The 18,985-nt window shown below is 44.6% G+C and overlaps 1 protein-coding gene across 1 annotated transcript in view; it reads right to left on the bottom strand.

The window, feature by feature from the left end:
- LOC308379345 (alpha-1,6-mannosylglycoprotein 6-beta-N-acetylglucosaminyltransferase B-like) overlaps nucleotides 1-18,985 on the bottom strand; it is a gene marked incomplete at both ends in the record, with an annotated part of 127,970 nt that overhangs the window by 91,645 nt on the left and 17,340 nt on the right. Inside the window, one exon of the mRNA XM_080856435.1 lies at nucleotides 3,195-3,339. Coding sequence (XP_080712561.1) covers nucleotides 3,195-3,339 — 145 coding nt within the window. The remainder of the gene's footprint in view (nucleotides 1-3,194; nucleotides 3,340-18,985) is intronic.

The following is an 18,985-nucleotide window of genomic DNA, read 5'->3' as shown; positions in this document are numbered from 1 at the left end:
CCCTCCCTCTTTCTCCCTCTTACCCTAGTTTATACCTTCCTTTCTCTTTCCTCAAATTCCTCTGCCTTGCATAAATACGGGGCCTTTGGGCAAATCTCAGATATAGGCCGGGGATATTACGTCTCGTTGGCGAAGGAAGGAGGGAGGCATATCACTGGCACTGCGCTGCGAGTCGGGAAAGCAAAAGCGATGTGGCCTTACTGCCGAGGAGCCCACGCCATGTCAGGGAGTATCAGTGTAGCGTCGCCCAGCCAGACCTATAATGTCCCTGAGCAGGACTGCAGCTACGCTAACCACACAGAGATAGGGCTGTGCTTTAATCATGCTAAAAATACAGCAAAGATGCCCAATCTGAGGGTGAAGGTTAGTCTTTTTTTGCAGAGGTGGGTAAAGTGGAACATTAAAACAGAAGAGATCCTCATAGTGATCATATTGATTGATTGGTGTTTTGTCAATAACGCTACTCAATTCATGCCTCAACAGCTGCACACCTGCACCAAACACAATGCGGAAAGTGAAGTATTCTAGTCTGCACCAAACAGTGAGAAATACAACTTTGCACTTGCTTTAAATGATGTAACCCAAAACGCAGCTCTTTGAGACCGGGGAGATGGCTGTGTTTGTTTAGACAAACAAACATCATTAAATAATGATACTTAATAAAATGATCTGATGTTGTTGGAGAGTTGTGGGATTATCTGAGCAAACACAGCCCAAAGGTTTTGATTATCAGACTGTAGTGCATAAAAACAGACAATGAAACAAAATGACAACTCAAGACTCCATGAACCTGTGCTTGGCTTAAATATAGAAGACTGGACGTGGTTCTTGAAGGTCTTCTGTGCAAAAAATCAATGAAAGTAAACTAAGATTGATTTTTTGACCTCATGTAACTTATGCAACAACACTCCAATGTACTGCACACTGGTACACAGAAACCGTTGCCAAGTGTGTCGTGCATAGGGCACAGAATTATACAAATTTGTTTCATTAACATTCCAAAATGGAATAATGCCAGCTCTGGCGCCATGTCACACTCATTGCCTCTTGCTTATATTGGTGGAATTAGCTTGACAGGCTATTCCAAAGATATGTAATCTAAAATGTGTTTTGTGTGTTGGATCCACTCAAGTAAATTGAATGCGAGGCCACACTTCACTTTAATTGATTAATTTGTTGTTTGGAACACCAAGACCCAGATTTGAGACAGGGAGGAAGTCTGGTGCTTTAACGGGTTTCTATGGGAGCAGCGAGAGAGGAGGAAGACATGGCTTGTCTAGCATGGCAACCGAGTCAGTCACATAGCCAGCCTCCCCCGCCAAGGCTACATTAATCCTGGACGCAGGGTGCCTCGTCAGGGGGCTCTGGCACTCGCTGTCTGCCCAATCAGGGAGCTCTGTCACGGGCTTCGCTTTTTTGCTCTGCCATGGCACCTTATTAAAAAAAAGGGGTCTGAATTCTGGTTCACTTCCCAGGGGCTGGCTTCGATTTTGCCATTACCTCAACTGAACCCTTCAAACCCATTCACTATCGGGTTTGCCAACCCTTCACAACAACCCCCCCCCCCCAACACACACACACCCCTCCCATCTTCCACTGGAGAGAGGAGGAAGAAAAGCTAGGCTGTGGGTAAAGCACAGTCAGGGCCGACAGTCTATCAGTCAGGGCAGGTCAGAGATGACCCACCTATATCTCCCCGTCTTAAGCCGGGGCCCTGACATGGTGCAATGGTGCGCGACCCCTCTTCCTGGAGATCCCATTGCCAGAGCTTGTTAAGGCTGGCAATAAAAAGCCAGCTTCCTGTAATTACCCTAATCCTGGAGCAAGGTCGCAGCTACCTGATGGAGTGTAGAGCATTACAAGCCATTGATTTCAGTTAACTCCTGTGCCAGATTATATTAATCACATTTTTGCAACGCTAACAAACTACAGAACACGCATGACTGCTCCGGTACATGTGGAAACTGTAATGAGGCGGGCGGAGGCTGCACAGGAACAAGGAAGAAAAACCTGTTCATTGCTTAGGGCTTCAGCTGGAGTGAGATGAATGCTATGTGACATATATGTGTTCAGTGCTTAGGGCTTCAGCTGGAGTGAATTGAATGCTATGTCACGTACATGTCTTCAGTGTAGTTCCAGAGAGGGTTACGGCATGTTGAAAAATCGCAAAAAGCACAATAAATACTGAGTCCAAGGACGAAGGTATGGCTGGCTACCTCGACTATTATCTTCTTCTCTCCTGTTGTCCTCCCTCATATCTCTCATTCCCTTTGAGGAAGCATCACGCGGTGCAGAGGAAACGAGTGATCAGGAGATGAGGGATCATAGCAGCCGGGGGGGTGGGGGGTGTTGGTGCTGTGACAGAGCGGACGGATCTTTAGAAGCCCCTGTCAGAGCGTGTCACAATAACGACCGTGTGAAAGGAAAGAAAACGAAACATGAACCAATCTTAAGACGAGGAGATCTTGTCAGTTACACCTGTTGTCATCCTAACTCTCTGTCTCAATCGCTCTCTCCCTATCTCACAGGGCTGTATCGCATTCTTGTCAGACAGGAAATGCAAAGTCATCAAGCGTAAATATTCTCCTAATTAAACTACACCAAACATTGCTATGACGAGGCACCGAACTCATTACGAGGAGTGGATCCAGTTACTGTCACTACATCTCAAACTAACTGCCTGGATCTAACCGCTGCAACAGCACCATTGGCTCACAAACCACACAATTGCTAAGCAATGGTATCCTGAGCAGTACAACACAATGACCCAGTAATACTAAAGTTTAGGTGCAGCTCCACACAAACAGTAGGCCTTATTTGTAATAAAAGACATCGTAAAAGAGCAGAAAACCACTACAAAAAACAACAAGCAGCCTGGCCTAAATACACACCTTAAATTCAAATATACTGTATATAATCAGTTTAAAGTGCAGATACAAGCAGAATGACATATCCCGGCTTCTGTCAGCTGCAATGACTCTTTTGAACTGCTTCAAGCATTCAATCAAATCTAATCCTCACGTTACAATTGGTAGAATAACTAGCTGGTTACAGCATGCCTTCACAGTGTCTCCCCATAAGCAGCGGGTTAGACAGGGCTAGAGTGCAGTGCTGCTTTCTGTATAGATTAGTATAGGATGTGTTCCCCTGAGACGGTCCAGAGGCCCCAGTGCTGGACCTGAACACAAACCCACCTGTTAATGGCGGAGCTCAGCTCGTCCAGGCGGCGCGAATCGCTGGTGTTGTCCAGCCGAGACAGACTGTCGACGCGCTTCATGATGACCTCCAGCATGTCGCTGATCTTCCTCAGCACGCCGCGCGACTCCACTACGCCCATCACTGCACAGGGAGGAGAGGGACAGAGGGAGGAAGAGAGTGAGACTCAAAGCCTTAACCAGAGCTGGTCACTTAGTCAAATAATAAATATCACATTCTACCTGTGAACGCAATACAATGGGGGACATTTTCCGTTTGAAATGTGCTTGAAAAGCATATCTTTATGTGCACACCCATCCTTCCAGTGATGAGCAGCAATTGCATTTTACAGCTTTCTGTTATTGTAATTTGGTATTTAATATATACAATTCGGCAATTAACGTGATGTTCGTTATGAACAAGGTTAGTGAAATTACTTTGAAAGGATATCCAGGCTGTAGGTATTACAAAGGGCATTATGTATTAAGAAGGACATTCAGATGGTAATTTTCAGAGCCTTCCAAACCATGAAAGTAATTACATTATAAATGAATATGTTCATAAATGTCAACCTGAGGTGTGTGGCGAATAAGCAGGTGTAGTACATGAGGACACGAGTGCATGAAGCGAAAAAGAGATAAGTAGAAGGTAAGAGAGAGAGGGCATAGAACATGTGACATAAACATAGAGAGGGAAAGCGAGTAAGAGCGATAGAATACAGAGACGGACGAGAGGAGGGCGAAAAAAGAGCAGTGGGAGGGAGTAATCATTAATCAGTCATGATGGCTCCGCCCAGCTCATCACCCCACCCATCTCATCCTCTCTCCGACCCTCGTCCTAACCGATTGACAATGCAAATTAAAAACGCTGTTCAACACATGGGAAATGTAAAAATATATTTCATCTTTAATATCCATATGCTTGGTGTAATGTACGATGGTTTCAACTGGCACGATTAATCTAATTGCAATTGCGATGTCAGTCGGTGCCATTTTACAACCTCAAAGGCTGCGATTGAATTTAATAAAAAATGTGTCTGTGTGAATGTGACATCCTATTCTCTGTTTTCCCATTACAAAGAGATGACCAATCGGTCTCTCTTCATCCAGTGAAGCAGTGTGTGGTCACATGACTATTCGTATACCAGAGAACTGTACTATGAAGGGAGTTTAGTGCAGATTTAACTTGGGGTTATCAAGGAAAATCAAGGAAAGCCAGGGTTGACAAACCTGAATTGCTGTTTAACGGTACTACACTGGTGATTAAGATGCCCGTTGACTCAATGCAGGCTTGGGAGTCTGTGAGCCTTCACATAAAAGGGGCGCTTTCGCCTAAACACAGCCTCAGTTTATGGCTCGTCAAAGGCCAGGGAGGCTTGTTGACATTGCATTGCCATCAGAGTAAATGCGTTTTTTGATACACATTTCTTGTTGTAGGCTATGCTATGTTGTGTCCGTTTTGCCCATATTTAATATGATTGAGAATTAAGAACACGTAAGGATAGTGTGGAAACAAGTTGGACAATTTAGTTCTAGCCTACATATTCACAGTTTTGAAAATGACGTCAGAAGTACATTTTAGTAATATCTACTATCTAGGTATGAATATAATGCTATTGTGTTAAGGATTACTCCATTCTAATTATCATTCAGCTGAGACCCCAATTGAGAGTGCACCTATACAGTAAGGATTAAATATACAGTATATACGTATATATTTTCATTTGGTAAACTATGCACTAATAGTTTAATTAAATATTTAAATAATCAATTAATGCTGAGTATAGATAAGATGTGTTGCCTACACTTAATAGAGGCAAGCTATTGCAAACAACACAGGAATCCCTATAATGGCAGGAGTCCAGGGGCCAGTCAGTGCTGACCCTGTTGGCAGCTCAATGTCCACCTTTATCTACAGGGCAATATCATAACTATTGCTTTGATTGCCCAGTTTAAAATAACAATGTAGTGAAGATGTAGTTGTATGTACCGTTGAAGGGAATAGTATTGATCTGCTCAAGCAAGTAGACTCATGAGGCTGTGTTTATTATTGCTCAATCCGAAATTGCAATTATCGCAATCACCTTTTCACCTCATTGTGTAAAATATTGACAGAATTGACTATATGTTACAGGAGACTCATCACAAACATTAAACCATGAGTTGTGCAGGAGATGCTGATCTATATCTCATTGACATGCTTTGATGATGGATACAAACTGTCATAGAAAAGAAATTGACAAGGACAAGGAAACAATGCCAGGATATACTGATTTACTACCTGTAAAATGACCTGCCAATACCACAAGAATAGCAACAGAATGATGACATGGTGAGAACAGCCATTTGACCAGTGTACAATAAGTGTGTATGCACTTATGCCACAGACACACTGCATGACCTTCAAAGTCGTCTGATCGCCGTACTGTTCACACTACACAACTTGCTGTCATGGGTTAATCAAGGGTTTGTCCGGTTTGCACCCTACATGACTGATCTGCAACAGCAGGGTCATACATTACAAGACCTTTCACCAGGAAGAATCTCTGACAAGTGTGGTCTCCAAACTACGTTCTATCATGAAAACACATGAAGTGACACAGGGAAAGACTGAAGACATGTGCGATACAGGATGTTTTTATTCCAAAAATTGATGTCCACAAAAAAAAGCAATCCATGCCCAGTGATTTGCAGTGAACAAACAAGGAAAATATACTTGTTGCTTGTTGTGCTGCAGGTTTAACAACTCCCCCAGGTTTTCCCTCATCATGTGTCTTGCCCGCTCATTGGCTGAAGCTTGTCGACATCCTCACTGCCCGCTCAAAACCGAGTCACAGCACATTTCACACTACAGGATTTGAATTCCCCGACAGGTCTGGATATTACTATGTTTGATATCTTTCGGGCGTCTGCGAGGCATCAGCAAGTTTCTTGGATCGTGTCTTTGAGCGGCTCACACATGAGACTGACTGCGAGTGCAGAGTGAAGGCCGATTTACCTCTGATCTGGGGCTTTTGTCTGCGATCTCCAAAAACGAGTGGAAAATCAGGGCTACAAGCGTGTAGTGTCACTCATTAGTGAGCACGGCAGAGGTTCTCAGGGCTATCTGCTCAATAGGCCGAAAAATAACTTCGAAAAAGTACTTCAAATTAGCACAAGACGTTCACTTTTTGACAGCATTTCAGGGGCGATGTGAAAATCGCTGATGTATGCAGCACTGTTCCAATGGGATCTCTCAGTCCAAACATATGCAGGCCATTAACCAAACTGAACACAGGACATGCTAATGTGAAGGGAGTGGAATTAAATGTCCAGTCCGCTGCCCCCTTTGCTGTATTACAGACCAGCATGTATGAAAAGGTATGAAAGGCGTCCGCCATTCGGATGCTTTATTTGCTTCATTAGCTATATTAGTGATGACTGCTCAAATGGATTACAGGGGCAAGCACAGCCAGAGGACTAGCCATCTCAAAGCATCTTAGGACAGTAAGGAAGATTTACTGTATTCTCAAGATATCGACTGGGTGAGCCATTCTGGAGTACGAGTCTTATCCACGGGCGATGGTGGAGACATAACCCTAAAGGTCAGTGCGATGGTGGAGTGTTCACTCGCACAATAAACCATTTCCCATCCATCTCAACTGACCTTGCTGCTATTGATGGATTTATATTTAGGTATATAACTTTCAGACTTTATGGGCAGTTTTTATGAGTATTATTTCGCTGTTCTACTTCTGTCTCTATAAAGAGGACATATATCAATATAGGTAAACACTTTGAAAAGAAAAGTATGGAGGTAACTAGTCCAAAACACTTTTAAAAGAAAAAGTATGCAGAGCTGGTCTAAATAAACACCAAAAGAAAAGTATGAATGGATGTAACGAGTCAAATAAACACTTTGAGAAGTAAAAGTAAGGGGACAAAGAAGGGCCAAACAATCCTGCTTAGGCGTCTCTCAGAGGCTCAGACGTGCTGACTGCCGGGCGGCGCTTTAACCTTTGATACATAATAGTGTGCAGCCCAGGCTGGGGTTATGAAAATGAAAAGAGAGGGGAACAAATTATGTTGACATTGTCTCGCTTGCTCCGATGGAGCCAATTATCTGTGACCACAGCGGACTCTGACTGATGTTATGGCTTTCACCTGCAGAATTAAAGAGGTCTGCCGAGGCTCCGAGCCAAAGGGGAAGGGGGGAGGAGAGGAAGAGGAGTAGATGGAGGCAGGAGTGTGGGGGGGAGGGGGAGGGGGGGTTCATTTCCTTTTCACCTTCTCTTTCGGTCACCGCTCTACCTCATTAGCTGCAGATTCTGTGGCCTTAGTGCTCTGGGATTACCAGCTATCACACAGAGGGGCACACTGTGCCCTCACAAACACACACACACACACACATGCACACACACACACTTATCCACTTACCACCACCAAGGGAGGGATTATCATGAGACAAAACATTGCAGATAAAAATGGAAAAAATGATTGCTTGATGTTTTTTTATCTCAGAGTGTAATCCAAACCAGCCTCTGAAGTAGTCTGTTTTAACCTTGAACTCTCCTAGCCAAGGGCTTTGTCACATGCTGTGGTCAGCCACACTTAATCCTGCTCTTGTTGCCACCGAGCATGTCGGCTCCCGCGCAGCTCCCCAGCGAAGCCAGATGCCAGCATGGCGGGGACTTGAGGAGCGAGGACAGGGGCCTGGAGGACAGACGTGTGGAGGGAGCTGTCTCCAAAGTGACAGGCGTAATAACAGGGCTTTCGACACCAACTCCCCAACTCTTTTTAAAAAAAGAGCTGTATAAGAGATTTATCAGCCGCAGAGACGGCCTGAAGGGACAGGGGCTGACAGCACCCCTGCCCCGTCGCTCGGCAATGCTCTAACACCCGCCACAAATCACACACCGCTGTCACCGGCCTCATCACATAGATTAAGTCAATTACAGCGAAGCGACCACATGTTATTAGGAGCCTGACGAATTACCGAGGGGTAGGGGCGAGCAGGTGAAGGACGGGTGGAGGGAGAGTGAGAGGGAGAGAGAGGGAGGGAGAGAGAGAGAGAGAGTCAGAGAGAGAGAGGGAAGGGAAGGGGAGGAGAGAGACAGAAGGAGTGAGTGGGATGGAGACAGAGAAAGATTGGGGAAAGGTGAGGCAATGAAATAAAGTAGTGGAGAGTGAACATACATGTACAATGGGAAACTGAAATGGAAAAAGGGCGGGAGGAGGAGGAGGAGGAGGAGGAGGAGGAGGAGGAGGTCAGGCCTGGGGGAAAGGCACAGAACAGGTAATGGTTTTATCACCCATGTTTCAGGGGGAAAGAGAATTAACATCCATTTGCATTTGTTACGGTTGCTTTCGCTGTCATTACTGCCTGATGCCACACCACAGCTCAGCAGAGAGGGGGAGGTCCAGGGAGAGGAGGAGAGGAGGAGAGGAAAGAGGAGGAGAGAGGAGGAGAGAGGGAGGGATTTGGGGCAATAAGAAGAGAAATTAAGAGGCACCAAATGGCCTTTTTCCTGCAAAATGGACAGTGAACGTAATATGTATTCATGTAATGTTATTGTAATAAATAACTCTACAGACCAAATACACTCACATTTTGTAGACTTCTAACCTACTTGTCATGTGTACAGACACAGAGAAGTGCATGCATACAAAACAGAAACCTTCGTTTTCAGTAACACAGACACACACACACACACAACAGGGACATACATCTCTTTAGAAGCAATGGAGCTATGACAATGCCAGAGGCACGATAACCACGCCATTAAGATGACTTCAAAGAGATTTAATACCTGCCAGTAACTTCTGGCTAATATAAAGCAGTCTATAACAGCTACAGAGATGGGGCATGATCTCAGGAATACTAAACAGAGGAAGTTTGTGACAGGCAAGTTCACTTAAAGGCTTCAGCACCTCAGAGAACACTGTGGGCCGAACTTCTCATCAAAATAACCAAATCCAAATAATGAACATACCCGCAGACAAAACAAAACAAGTCCAAATACTGTGACTGCTTCTACCAGTCTGACTGCCAGTCAAGGCTGCACCCATCCCTAAACAGACATGAGCTAGTCCGGTGATGTCTGGTGCTCTCTCTCTCTCTCAGCAGGAGGTGGCGAGAGGAGGAGATAGTGAGGGAGGGAGGGAGGGAGGGAGGGGAGGTGAGTAACCTTCTCAAACTTCCCACTCGGACATGTAATGAGAAGTTTCACACCTTTTGAAGAGCAGACCGAGAGAGCACAGCTTAAGTGACAGACCGTGTCACATCATCATCATCATCCTCGTCAATGGCCCTGTCGTCACCGGAGAAATACTCGTTGGTTTATGGTGAAGGGAAACGCCACGTCCTTGAGCTCAAGAGCATCCAGGGCTTGATGAGAGAGGTACCTGCCAATGGCAAGCGAAGTGTAGCAAAGCACTCATGAGAGCTAGCGATAATACCTTCTTTTTTCTTGGCTCGCACCTAACCAGATTTTATTACGAGGGCTGCTTCATCAGGATTCAGCTATTTGATGCCAACTCCTGCTTCGAGATAGCACCTGACCCTGGATTTTTATGAACTAACACTAATTAAACAGCTATTAGCGGGTGAGGGGACGCCTTCCATACTAAAATGTATTGCGGTATTCTACAAGGCAGAGCAATTTCAGCATATTATAATGTATATTCAGGTCTGAAAAATGTAAAAAAAATATATATTAATTAATTAATTTATATAACACCTACTGTATATACACCTTAGTATGATGCATGATGTGTTTCATCCCAGGTGACAGACTGTTAAAGGAGAAAATGGGAGCCTCACTCACAACCATGAATACTGCATGAGAAGTTGATCTTTATTTCATTGGCATGCTTTGATGTTAAACACAAATAAGAAAAAGGTGTTGCAGAGTTGCATGGCAAGGAATTCAAGGGAGGAGATATTGACTTGCAGTACAACCTGTGAAATCACATGCCAATATATGACAGGAATAGCTGCAGGATGATGAGATGGTCAAAACAAGCCCTTTCACCAGTGTACAATCAGTGTGTGAGCACTTGGCAGAGATTCTCAGGTCTATCTGCTCAGAAGGCCGTAAAATAACCTCTGAAAAAATCATTAGCAACAGACATTCACATTTCGACAGCATTTCAGGGCAATGTGGAAATTGCTGATGTATGCAATGGGATTTCACAGTCTGGTGTCAAAACCGAATACTGGACATGCTAGCAGAGGTGCTACAGTCAGAATGTCATCTTTGGGTGGGCATTTGGCTTAATTGGGTGGTCAATAACAATGGGCCTCATTCTCGACCTTTTTCTGTAATTCTTCAGAAATGTTTCTTACACGACTTCGCAAAAACAACGTAAGAGAAACGCTTCCGCTGCATTCCCGCACGCTTGAAAATGTGTTCATAAGCAGCCGAAGTCTTCTCAGCTGGGTTCCTTCCGATTAGCTTCTTAGATTGATGCGCGTTCTCGTGAAAGTGGATTTGCATACATACACGCCCTGCCAGCTCCTTATTAGGAGACGCAATTTTAGAAACGTGTGCTGTCGCAATCTCCCGAATCCACCTCGTAACAGGTGTTCATTAATAAGGTGGAGATATTGTATAACGTAGAACGTCCGAAGTCCGTAAAACACATTTAAGTAGTCACTTTTTTTTAAAATCGAAAAATAGGCACCATAGGTGTGAAGACCGGTCCCAAGTACGAGTATAAATTGTAGTCCGTCTTGTCGTTCGAAATGGCCACCATAGGGGTGAAGACTGGCCACCAATAGTAGTATAAATCGCAATAAATTCATGCCGTAGTTTTTAGAGATTGAGCTTAGTGTTTATTTATTTATTCACTTACATTTGCAGTGTTCATGTCATTCACAATCAGTCTCTTAGCAGACGCGGCCTTTGTCCAAAGTGACGTACAAGGGAGAGAACAGTCAAGCTACGAGCCATATAGACCTAGTGTAACAATAAACACTACCTCATATAATTATGACTATAAATGTGAAACGTAATTGTTAATGATACAAATATTCTCGTATTTATTATTATCATAATTATTTTAATCCGAGGATGTCTGTAGAGTTGACGTGAACGCAATCACCAACGGGTTCTCACAAATTCGCCCGTTAACCCTTTTACTGTAATACGGAGTTTTTTCAAATGTCATTCCTCAACGCGATTCCTGAAATAACCACAAGATGGCCCGTGGAATCGCATTTGAGAAGATTACGGCAGAGTTACGACTGCTATTTCGAGTTCTGAAAGTTGTCTGAAGTTCAGAAGAAAGCACAGAAGAAAAAAATAACGAGAATGCAAATGTTTTCATAAATGTTTCCGAAGTGGAGTTCCTTCTGAAATCCTTCGGAAAGTCTTCCCAACTGCTGTCGAGAATGAGGCCCAATAACTCTAAAATGTATATTTATATTTTATTGTGGACATTTGTATGGTGAACTAGAGAGGAAAGGATCATCACTAGACTACGGTGCACAGCCCACAGCCCACATGCCCCTCCATGCTAATTAGACAAGAACTGGAATAAAGAGTCCAGCCCGCTGCTCTTCACTGCTGTATTACAGAGCAGCACGTACATATAAAAGGGCAAGAGAGGCCTCCACCATTCGGATGCTTTATTTGCTTCATTAGCGACATTAGCAATGATTGCTCACATGGATTAAAGGCACTAGCACACCCAGAGGACTAGCCATCTCTAAGCATCTTAGGACAGAGAGGAAGATTCACTGTATTTTGAACATATCGACTGGATGAGCCATTCTGGATTACGAGTCTTATCCACGGGGCGATGTTAGAGACATAAACCTAAAGGTCAGTGCGATGGCAGGGCGTTCACTCGCACAATAAACCATTTCCCATCCATCTCAGCTGACCTTGCTGCTACTGATGGATGATGGATTTATAGCATGTTACATAAAAAAATTCAATTATAATTCATGGGTAGTTTTTACGTGTATTGTTTCCTCTGTTCTGCTTCGGCCTCCACAAAGAGGACATCAAGCCGAGGAGGAAAAAGGGAGTCTCCGGGCCTTAAGGAGGTGGAGGAGGAGGGAGGAGGGACTCTCCGGGCCTTAAGGAGGTGGAGGAGGAGGGAGAAGGGACTCTGTAGGCCTTTAAGAAGGTGGAGGAGAAGGACGGCAGTAAGACAGACTGAGCGCACGGCATGACATTTCATGGCCTGTTTGGACACTCTGCCAGTCAAAATGGGAAAGACATAAATCACCCACACGATGCAGCAGCGTTAGCCGCGCCAGCGTCTTGAATATTCACCGTCACGGCGCAGCTTTTTTTTGTTCTTTTTTGCCACCCCCACCCCATCCACCCCCACAGAGTGGGTTTTGTGGATGGAATTCTATCATGTGTTTGCAGCAGAGCCAAACAAATGGGCCTTTTCCGTCAGTCGGTGTGAAACTTTTAAAGCATTTTAGTGTATTGAGCTTCTCCAAGTAATCTGCACTGCATTGGCTATTTCAATATTGACCTGCTTTCGTTAAATTAAGTGAGGAGTCCACCAGGTCTTGTAACAGTAATCACAGTCCTGGATGTTTTAAGGGAGAGGTGAGCGCCAGAGGTGGGATGGGTGATTATGTCTGCAGCATCCTCAGTTAGGGGACGTCTGGGGAAGGATTCCCTGGAAGAACAACCGTTCCAATTAGCGTAATTAGCTACGTTAATATTTAATGATTCCTGATTTGCGGTCTGTGCAGGAGAGTTAAAGGTGTCAGAAATGGAAAATGGACTGCATTTATATAGCGCTTTTCTACCCATAAATGCTTCACAGATTAATGCCTCAGAAATATACCCATTCACACACTAATGGAGGAGGCTACTATCTTAGCTACCAACCTTCACATCGGTAGCGGTTGGGGCTTCAGTGTCGTGCTCAAGGACACTTCGACACTTGTTAAGGAGGACGTTTCGGATTACTGACAACTCCTCTCGCTCCTGAGCCACCATCGCCCCGAACAAAAAAACTCAACTGCACCAGAGGCCAGAGCAGTAAATGGAGATTTAATGTACAACTGTGCAGGAGCGCAGACACCCTATTAAAAGGCCTCTGACAAATGACTCTACATTAATAATAGCTGTATGACCCATTTTCAGCTTAGCTGGTGCGCACAGTCCATGGAAATTATGTTTTCTCTTCGAGCCGATGGTACACAAGAAGCTTTTGAGACTCAAAACACAAGAAAAGAGGAGTGTTTGAACTCTTAAGAGACTACAGCTCAACTCAGTGACCACTGCTCAACTCAGTGAGCACAGTTAGGGAATGAAAGCCAACGCCAGACACAAAGAAAGCACTTCCTGCACTCCCACAGGACGGTTAAGAGCCAGGAACAGACGCCCTGAGCATGGGCTAACTCCATTAAAGCGCTGGTGTGATCACACACACACATGGCCTAGCTCCATTAAAGCGCTGGTGTGACCACACACACACACACATGTTTCAAGAGAGAACATGGTGGTAAAAGACCAAGAGGCCATTGGGAGGGGGGTCGTTTCCAGGGCAACTAACAGGTTAACAAACTCCCCCCTGACCTCTCTACTTCTTACCGCACCTGCTAGGAAATCAGACACCAAACTAGAGGTACTATCAAGGAACTCTTCCATCTGTTTTTGGGGTTGGGATGAGTCAGAGAGAAGTGCACCACAGAGAGACTGGGCCAGAGGAACAGCAGGATGCTGCTGTGACAATCATCCGCAGGCTATTTACATATTCATGAACTTAGATGCATCTACAGCCTGGGCCTATATGGAGGTATTTCAGGACAGGACCGCAGAGAGAAAGAGAGAGAGAGAGAGGGAGAGAAAGAGAGAGTTGAAGGAGAGAGAAAGAATGTAAAGGGGAGAGAGGAGAGAACTGTAAGAGATAAATCAGGGGGAGAGGGAGAGAGAGAGAAAGAACAGTGAGGTAAAGAGAGAGGGATAGGAGAAAATAGAAGCCCAAATGAAAAGAGCGGTAAGAAAGCATCACGGCACAGTAAAAGAAAGAGACAGAAACAAAAGAAGCCTTAGCGAAACGAACGGCTGGAGATTGAGAGAGAATGAGAAAAGATGGGGAAAGGGAGGGTTCTTAAACAACATCAAAGACATTTCAAGGGCTCATTGGCAGTGCGTGCAGACACACAAACACACACACACCACACACACACACACAAACGCACACACTCTGTCTATGTCTCTATCTCTCTACCCTGTTTCTCTCTTTCTTTCTCTCACACATACACTCACACACTCACACACACACACACACACACACACACACACACACACACACACACACACACACACACACAGCTCCCCAGTTTAAACTGCTCTTAATCTGGCCTGTCAGACGAACAATACGGAGCATTTAGGGTGGCAAAGCTAGAAGCAGCAGGAGCACCACTCTCCTCTCAGCATACCGCACTGTCCTCACACACTCTGCCTCTCTCTCTCCCCCTTCTCCAACCCCCCCCCCCCCTCACACACACACACACACTTTGCCTCTGTCTCTCTCTTTCTCTCTCACACACATAAACACTCTGCTTCTCTCTCTCACCCTCTCTCTCACACACACACGGCCTCTCTCTCTGTCTTGCTCTCACACATACACACATACATGCTCTACCTACACACTCTGCCTCTGTCTCTCTCTCTCACACACACACACACACTGCCTCTCTCACACACACACACACACACTGTCTCTCTCTCACACACACACACACACACACACACACAGACACAGACTTTAACACACTCACAAGCCCCACACACTCACCCCGCTCTTGCCATCCTTAAATCTAATTTCCATTTCCCAACAAAAAAACACAATTAGAGAAAATTAGATGCTGCTTAATTGATGTGGCGCGGGAGTTTTATTTATTCATTACCTGATGAAAGTTAAAGTATTGATTATGAAATCTGGGCCAAGGGGTTTGTTTTTTCTTTTCTTTCCCCCTTCCTTCCTTCCTCCTCCTGGTCTCACTCTTTCTCTCTCTTTCCCTCTGCTTCATTCAAGCTCTTTCAAATACATGCACACATTTAGAAACATAATGTAAAAAAGGAAGAATAATGCAAAACAAAAGAGTTTAAATCTGCTACTTAAATTCTACGGGTACAGAATACAAGGGTTCTTATACGATATTCAAGACATCAGATCCGTTCTCAGTGCACTTGAAACAAACTACTCAGAAATAGCCCCGCTATGCTCACTTAGATGTCTGACTGAAGATCACAATACTATCTTAGAGCAGACTGGGGAATCTCCCTCTGATTAAATATAAATAAACGCGCTGAGTCGAGCGCGTCTTTCATGTGCGGCACCCGACATAAATAAATACACGCATGAATCAGAAGGGTTTTGGGCTTGGATCTCACAGACGTTAATGAAAACCAGTCCTTGGTACCCCTGTGCCAGAGGTCAGGGGTTTGCTACAGGAGAGCATACAGCGGTACAGTGCTGACAGACTGAGTGCAGGCGCCCAGGTGCTGAGAAGGAAGGAGTGGAGGAGAGGAGCCGACGCCTGATTGGGCCTGACACCGTCTGTCACTCCCCCTTTAAGTGTCGCTCCATCTTCAGAATTCCCGACAGCGCTGGTGAGATGTGGTGGGTATATTAGCCGTAGCTCGTATCTGGTCTCCCTGCGTGCGCCTACACCAACGCCACCCCACGCCACGCCACCCCACCCCACAAACACAATTAAATCTCCACTTTCCCCATGGCTCTTTTCTTCTGATTGTTTCCTATGTGCTTCCAAGGCAGAGCTGGTCAGACATGATCTTTTATGTATCCTTTCTCTTTCCTTCTCCATTTTCCAAATGTATGTGTGACAAAACCAGGATCTCTCACCACTCCTCTTCCTCCCCTTCCTTTGGCTTCCTGGTTATTTTCGTCATAATAACGAAACAAGGTCTTTGAAATGAACATGATGTCAGACCTTGAAACACAGGCCTTGAATGCCATTTGTACAGTGAACAAAGCGGCTCAACAAAATCCACTACACATTAGTGAATCTAACAAAGGTATGGAAGGAACAGCACTCGCTCACTCAGTGGCTGAACAGAAAATGAAACATGGCGTGAGCATACTGTGCTTTGCTTAAAAACATATATTCTATATTTCTACACATTCTATTATGATATTTGAGGTATGATTTACAGAGTTATGGGTTACAGAGTTACAGATGTTTATATGTTTCTGGAATCGATTCTTTTCATTCCATCGTTTTACAGGGACTTTGTAAGTTTCCCAAACCATCTCTTAAGAGTTCCCCTAAGAGAACCCTTCAAAACGTTCAATTTCTAGTCTTTTTTACACGTAGTAAGTTTCAATAACTCCATACCATTACATATCGACATTCAAAGAGCAAAGATGAGACATCGTTGTGTGGTGAGAACTGATAGAAAATCACGCTTCCAGCGCCGCCGGTGGGGAGAGGCCATTTTTTTTTCAAATCTTTATTTATTGGTGGCACTTATAAATAAAGGGCTACGCTCTTGCGGCTAGTTTTAGCGCTCTTTTTAACGCCCAAAGTATCAAATAATGATGCAAATGTGCTAATATGGTGAAGTAAATGTCATAAAGATTGTCTTATCCAGAATATTTCCATTTTGATGCCCTAATGTTGCTTTGGGCGCCTTTAAGAGGCTGAATGTTTCTGGAATCGGTTATTTTCATTCCCACCTGTTTGAGCATGCATGAGATGAGTATGACGGCCATGTCTAGAACGCAGGTGATCATTACTAGAAAGAACAAGAAATAATATGCCAATCAAAGTTAAAAAAAAACATTCCCAATCAAGGACTGCTGAAGATGTTACTCAAAGATGTTCTATCCGTAAGAGATAAATAAAAATAACGACTAATTAATACCAATGATTTTTTTTCTGTCTTGCAGGCGGTGCATACATCCAGGCAAAGTTTTAAAAGGTTAGTTTTATCTGAAAACTGTGTTAAGGTATGGCTAAGAGTAGACCAGACCAACCTTATGAAAGCATCTCTCAGTGAAGGTATACCTTAGCTCAGGCTGTCTGAGAACACCTTGAAATGTTAAGATACAGCGTAAGATACAGCGCAAGATACAGCGTAAGATACAGCATAAGGTACAGCCTAAGATACAGCATAAGGTACAGCGTAAGGTACAACGTGAGGTAAAGCGCAAGGGACAGTGTGAGATATGACTTGCGAATGACGCAGCATTTAGAAGGTTCTGGGAAGTGCACCCTGGGCTTGTTAATGTCATGGTGGGTTAGAGTGACGGGGAACTGCAGCAATCTGAGAAGAAACCATGGCGAGGGGATACCCACAGCTCCCCTGGTGAGGAAAATAGGATGTGACAGGGCTTCGGCCATCCTCATCTTCTTCTAACTCGCAATCAAGGAAGGAACAAACATACAAACAAACAAACACAACAAACAAGCTAAGATAGAAACAAACAAGATAAAACAGCGCAGAAAATAAAGACCTCCACAAGAAATCTGTTGATCCCCCAGAAATGTAGAAAAGAGGAGGTGAGCAATGTTTTTCATCTTGTCGTGTTTTGTTTTGTGGTGGAACATGGAAAGCCAAGTGCCAGTCTACGTGACATGTGGCCTTCAGCTTGCTCTCTTATTTAATAGCCACTGTGTCTTCCCTCCCTCCCCCTCCCCTCCCACCTCCCCTCCCTCTATCTCCCTCTCCCAGTGTAATTCACCCTTTGGCAGATATATTAGCATCTGTCAGACCCGGCCCCTGCTAAAAGCTTTGGCAAGGCCCTGTGCATTCTGCTTGATGGCACACTTCATTGCTCTGGCACATTCCCCCCACGCTCTTACTTATTAAAACCAACCGGTAATGAAGCGCCCGCCTAAAGCAAACAGTGGGGAAGCACGTGTGTGTCTGTCTGCCTGCCTGCCTGCCTTCCTGCCTGCCAATGCCACGCCGTGCCACGCTGCGCCGTGCCTCATGGCTGGCCTGGCACAACAACGCTAACAATGCCAACACTGAGCGCCCAGGTACATTTTCTTCTCTAGTGGCCGAGCTAATCAGCGCTAGTTGAGACATCACGCACAGCAGCTCAGCTGTGCAGTCAGAAACTGTGGTACTGTTAGGGCTCAAATACACATACGCGTCTTTTTTCAGGCAGAAACGCTTCAGTAACGCCTTGGCAAAGTGTGGCGGCCAAAACAGAAGCTGTGCGCTTCCCTGCCTTGCGCTGGAAAGTTGAGAATAGTTCAACTTTTAAGCGCACCTAAAAAAACGCTTCAAAGACGCAACGCGTGGTGGAGAAGAGGCGCACACGCTAAATGCGCCGTACCATAGGAATCAATGCATTTGCTCACGTCCCGTTTTTAAAAAAAAAATGCGTATGTGTATTTGAGCCCTTAGTAGTCCACAGTAACAACTTAATACCTCACACACAGTGGTTCAACAGTTACAATTTTACAGTTATACTGAACTATTTCTTGTGACTATTTCTTCGACTGACACTGTGTTCACTAGCATTTTTCATTGGTCACTGTTGCATTAACAGATAAAGGGGGAACAATTGCTGACGAACAGAGACAAAAAGCCTTCCAAAGACCAGAGACCAGAGTTATTCCAATACGATAAAAATAAAATTGGGTCCCACATAATACTAAATATCCAGGTTATGATATACTGAGGCCCTCATATTATTACAAGTTACTGACCCTAATCCTAATCCAAGCCCTAAACACATCTGGTAACTACATGTATTTATGTAAACATTCCACTGGATTTATCCAATAACACTGCACATGTATGTAGTGGGGACACATGTTACTCCTACACAGCTGACCTTAGTAGTAT

This window comes from Sprattus sprattus (assembly GCF_963457725.1).
Source record: "Sprattus sprattus genome assembly, chromosome: 1".
NCBI lineage: Eukaryota > Metazoa > Chordata > Actinopteri > Clupeiformes > Clupeidae > Sprattus > Sprattus sprattus.
Note: the sequence above shows the minus strand (reverse complement) of the source record. Positions and strands in the feature narration are given on the sequence as shown.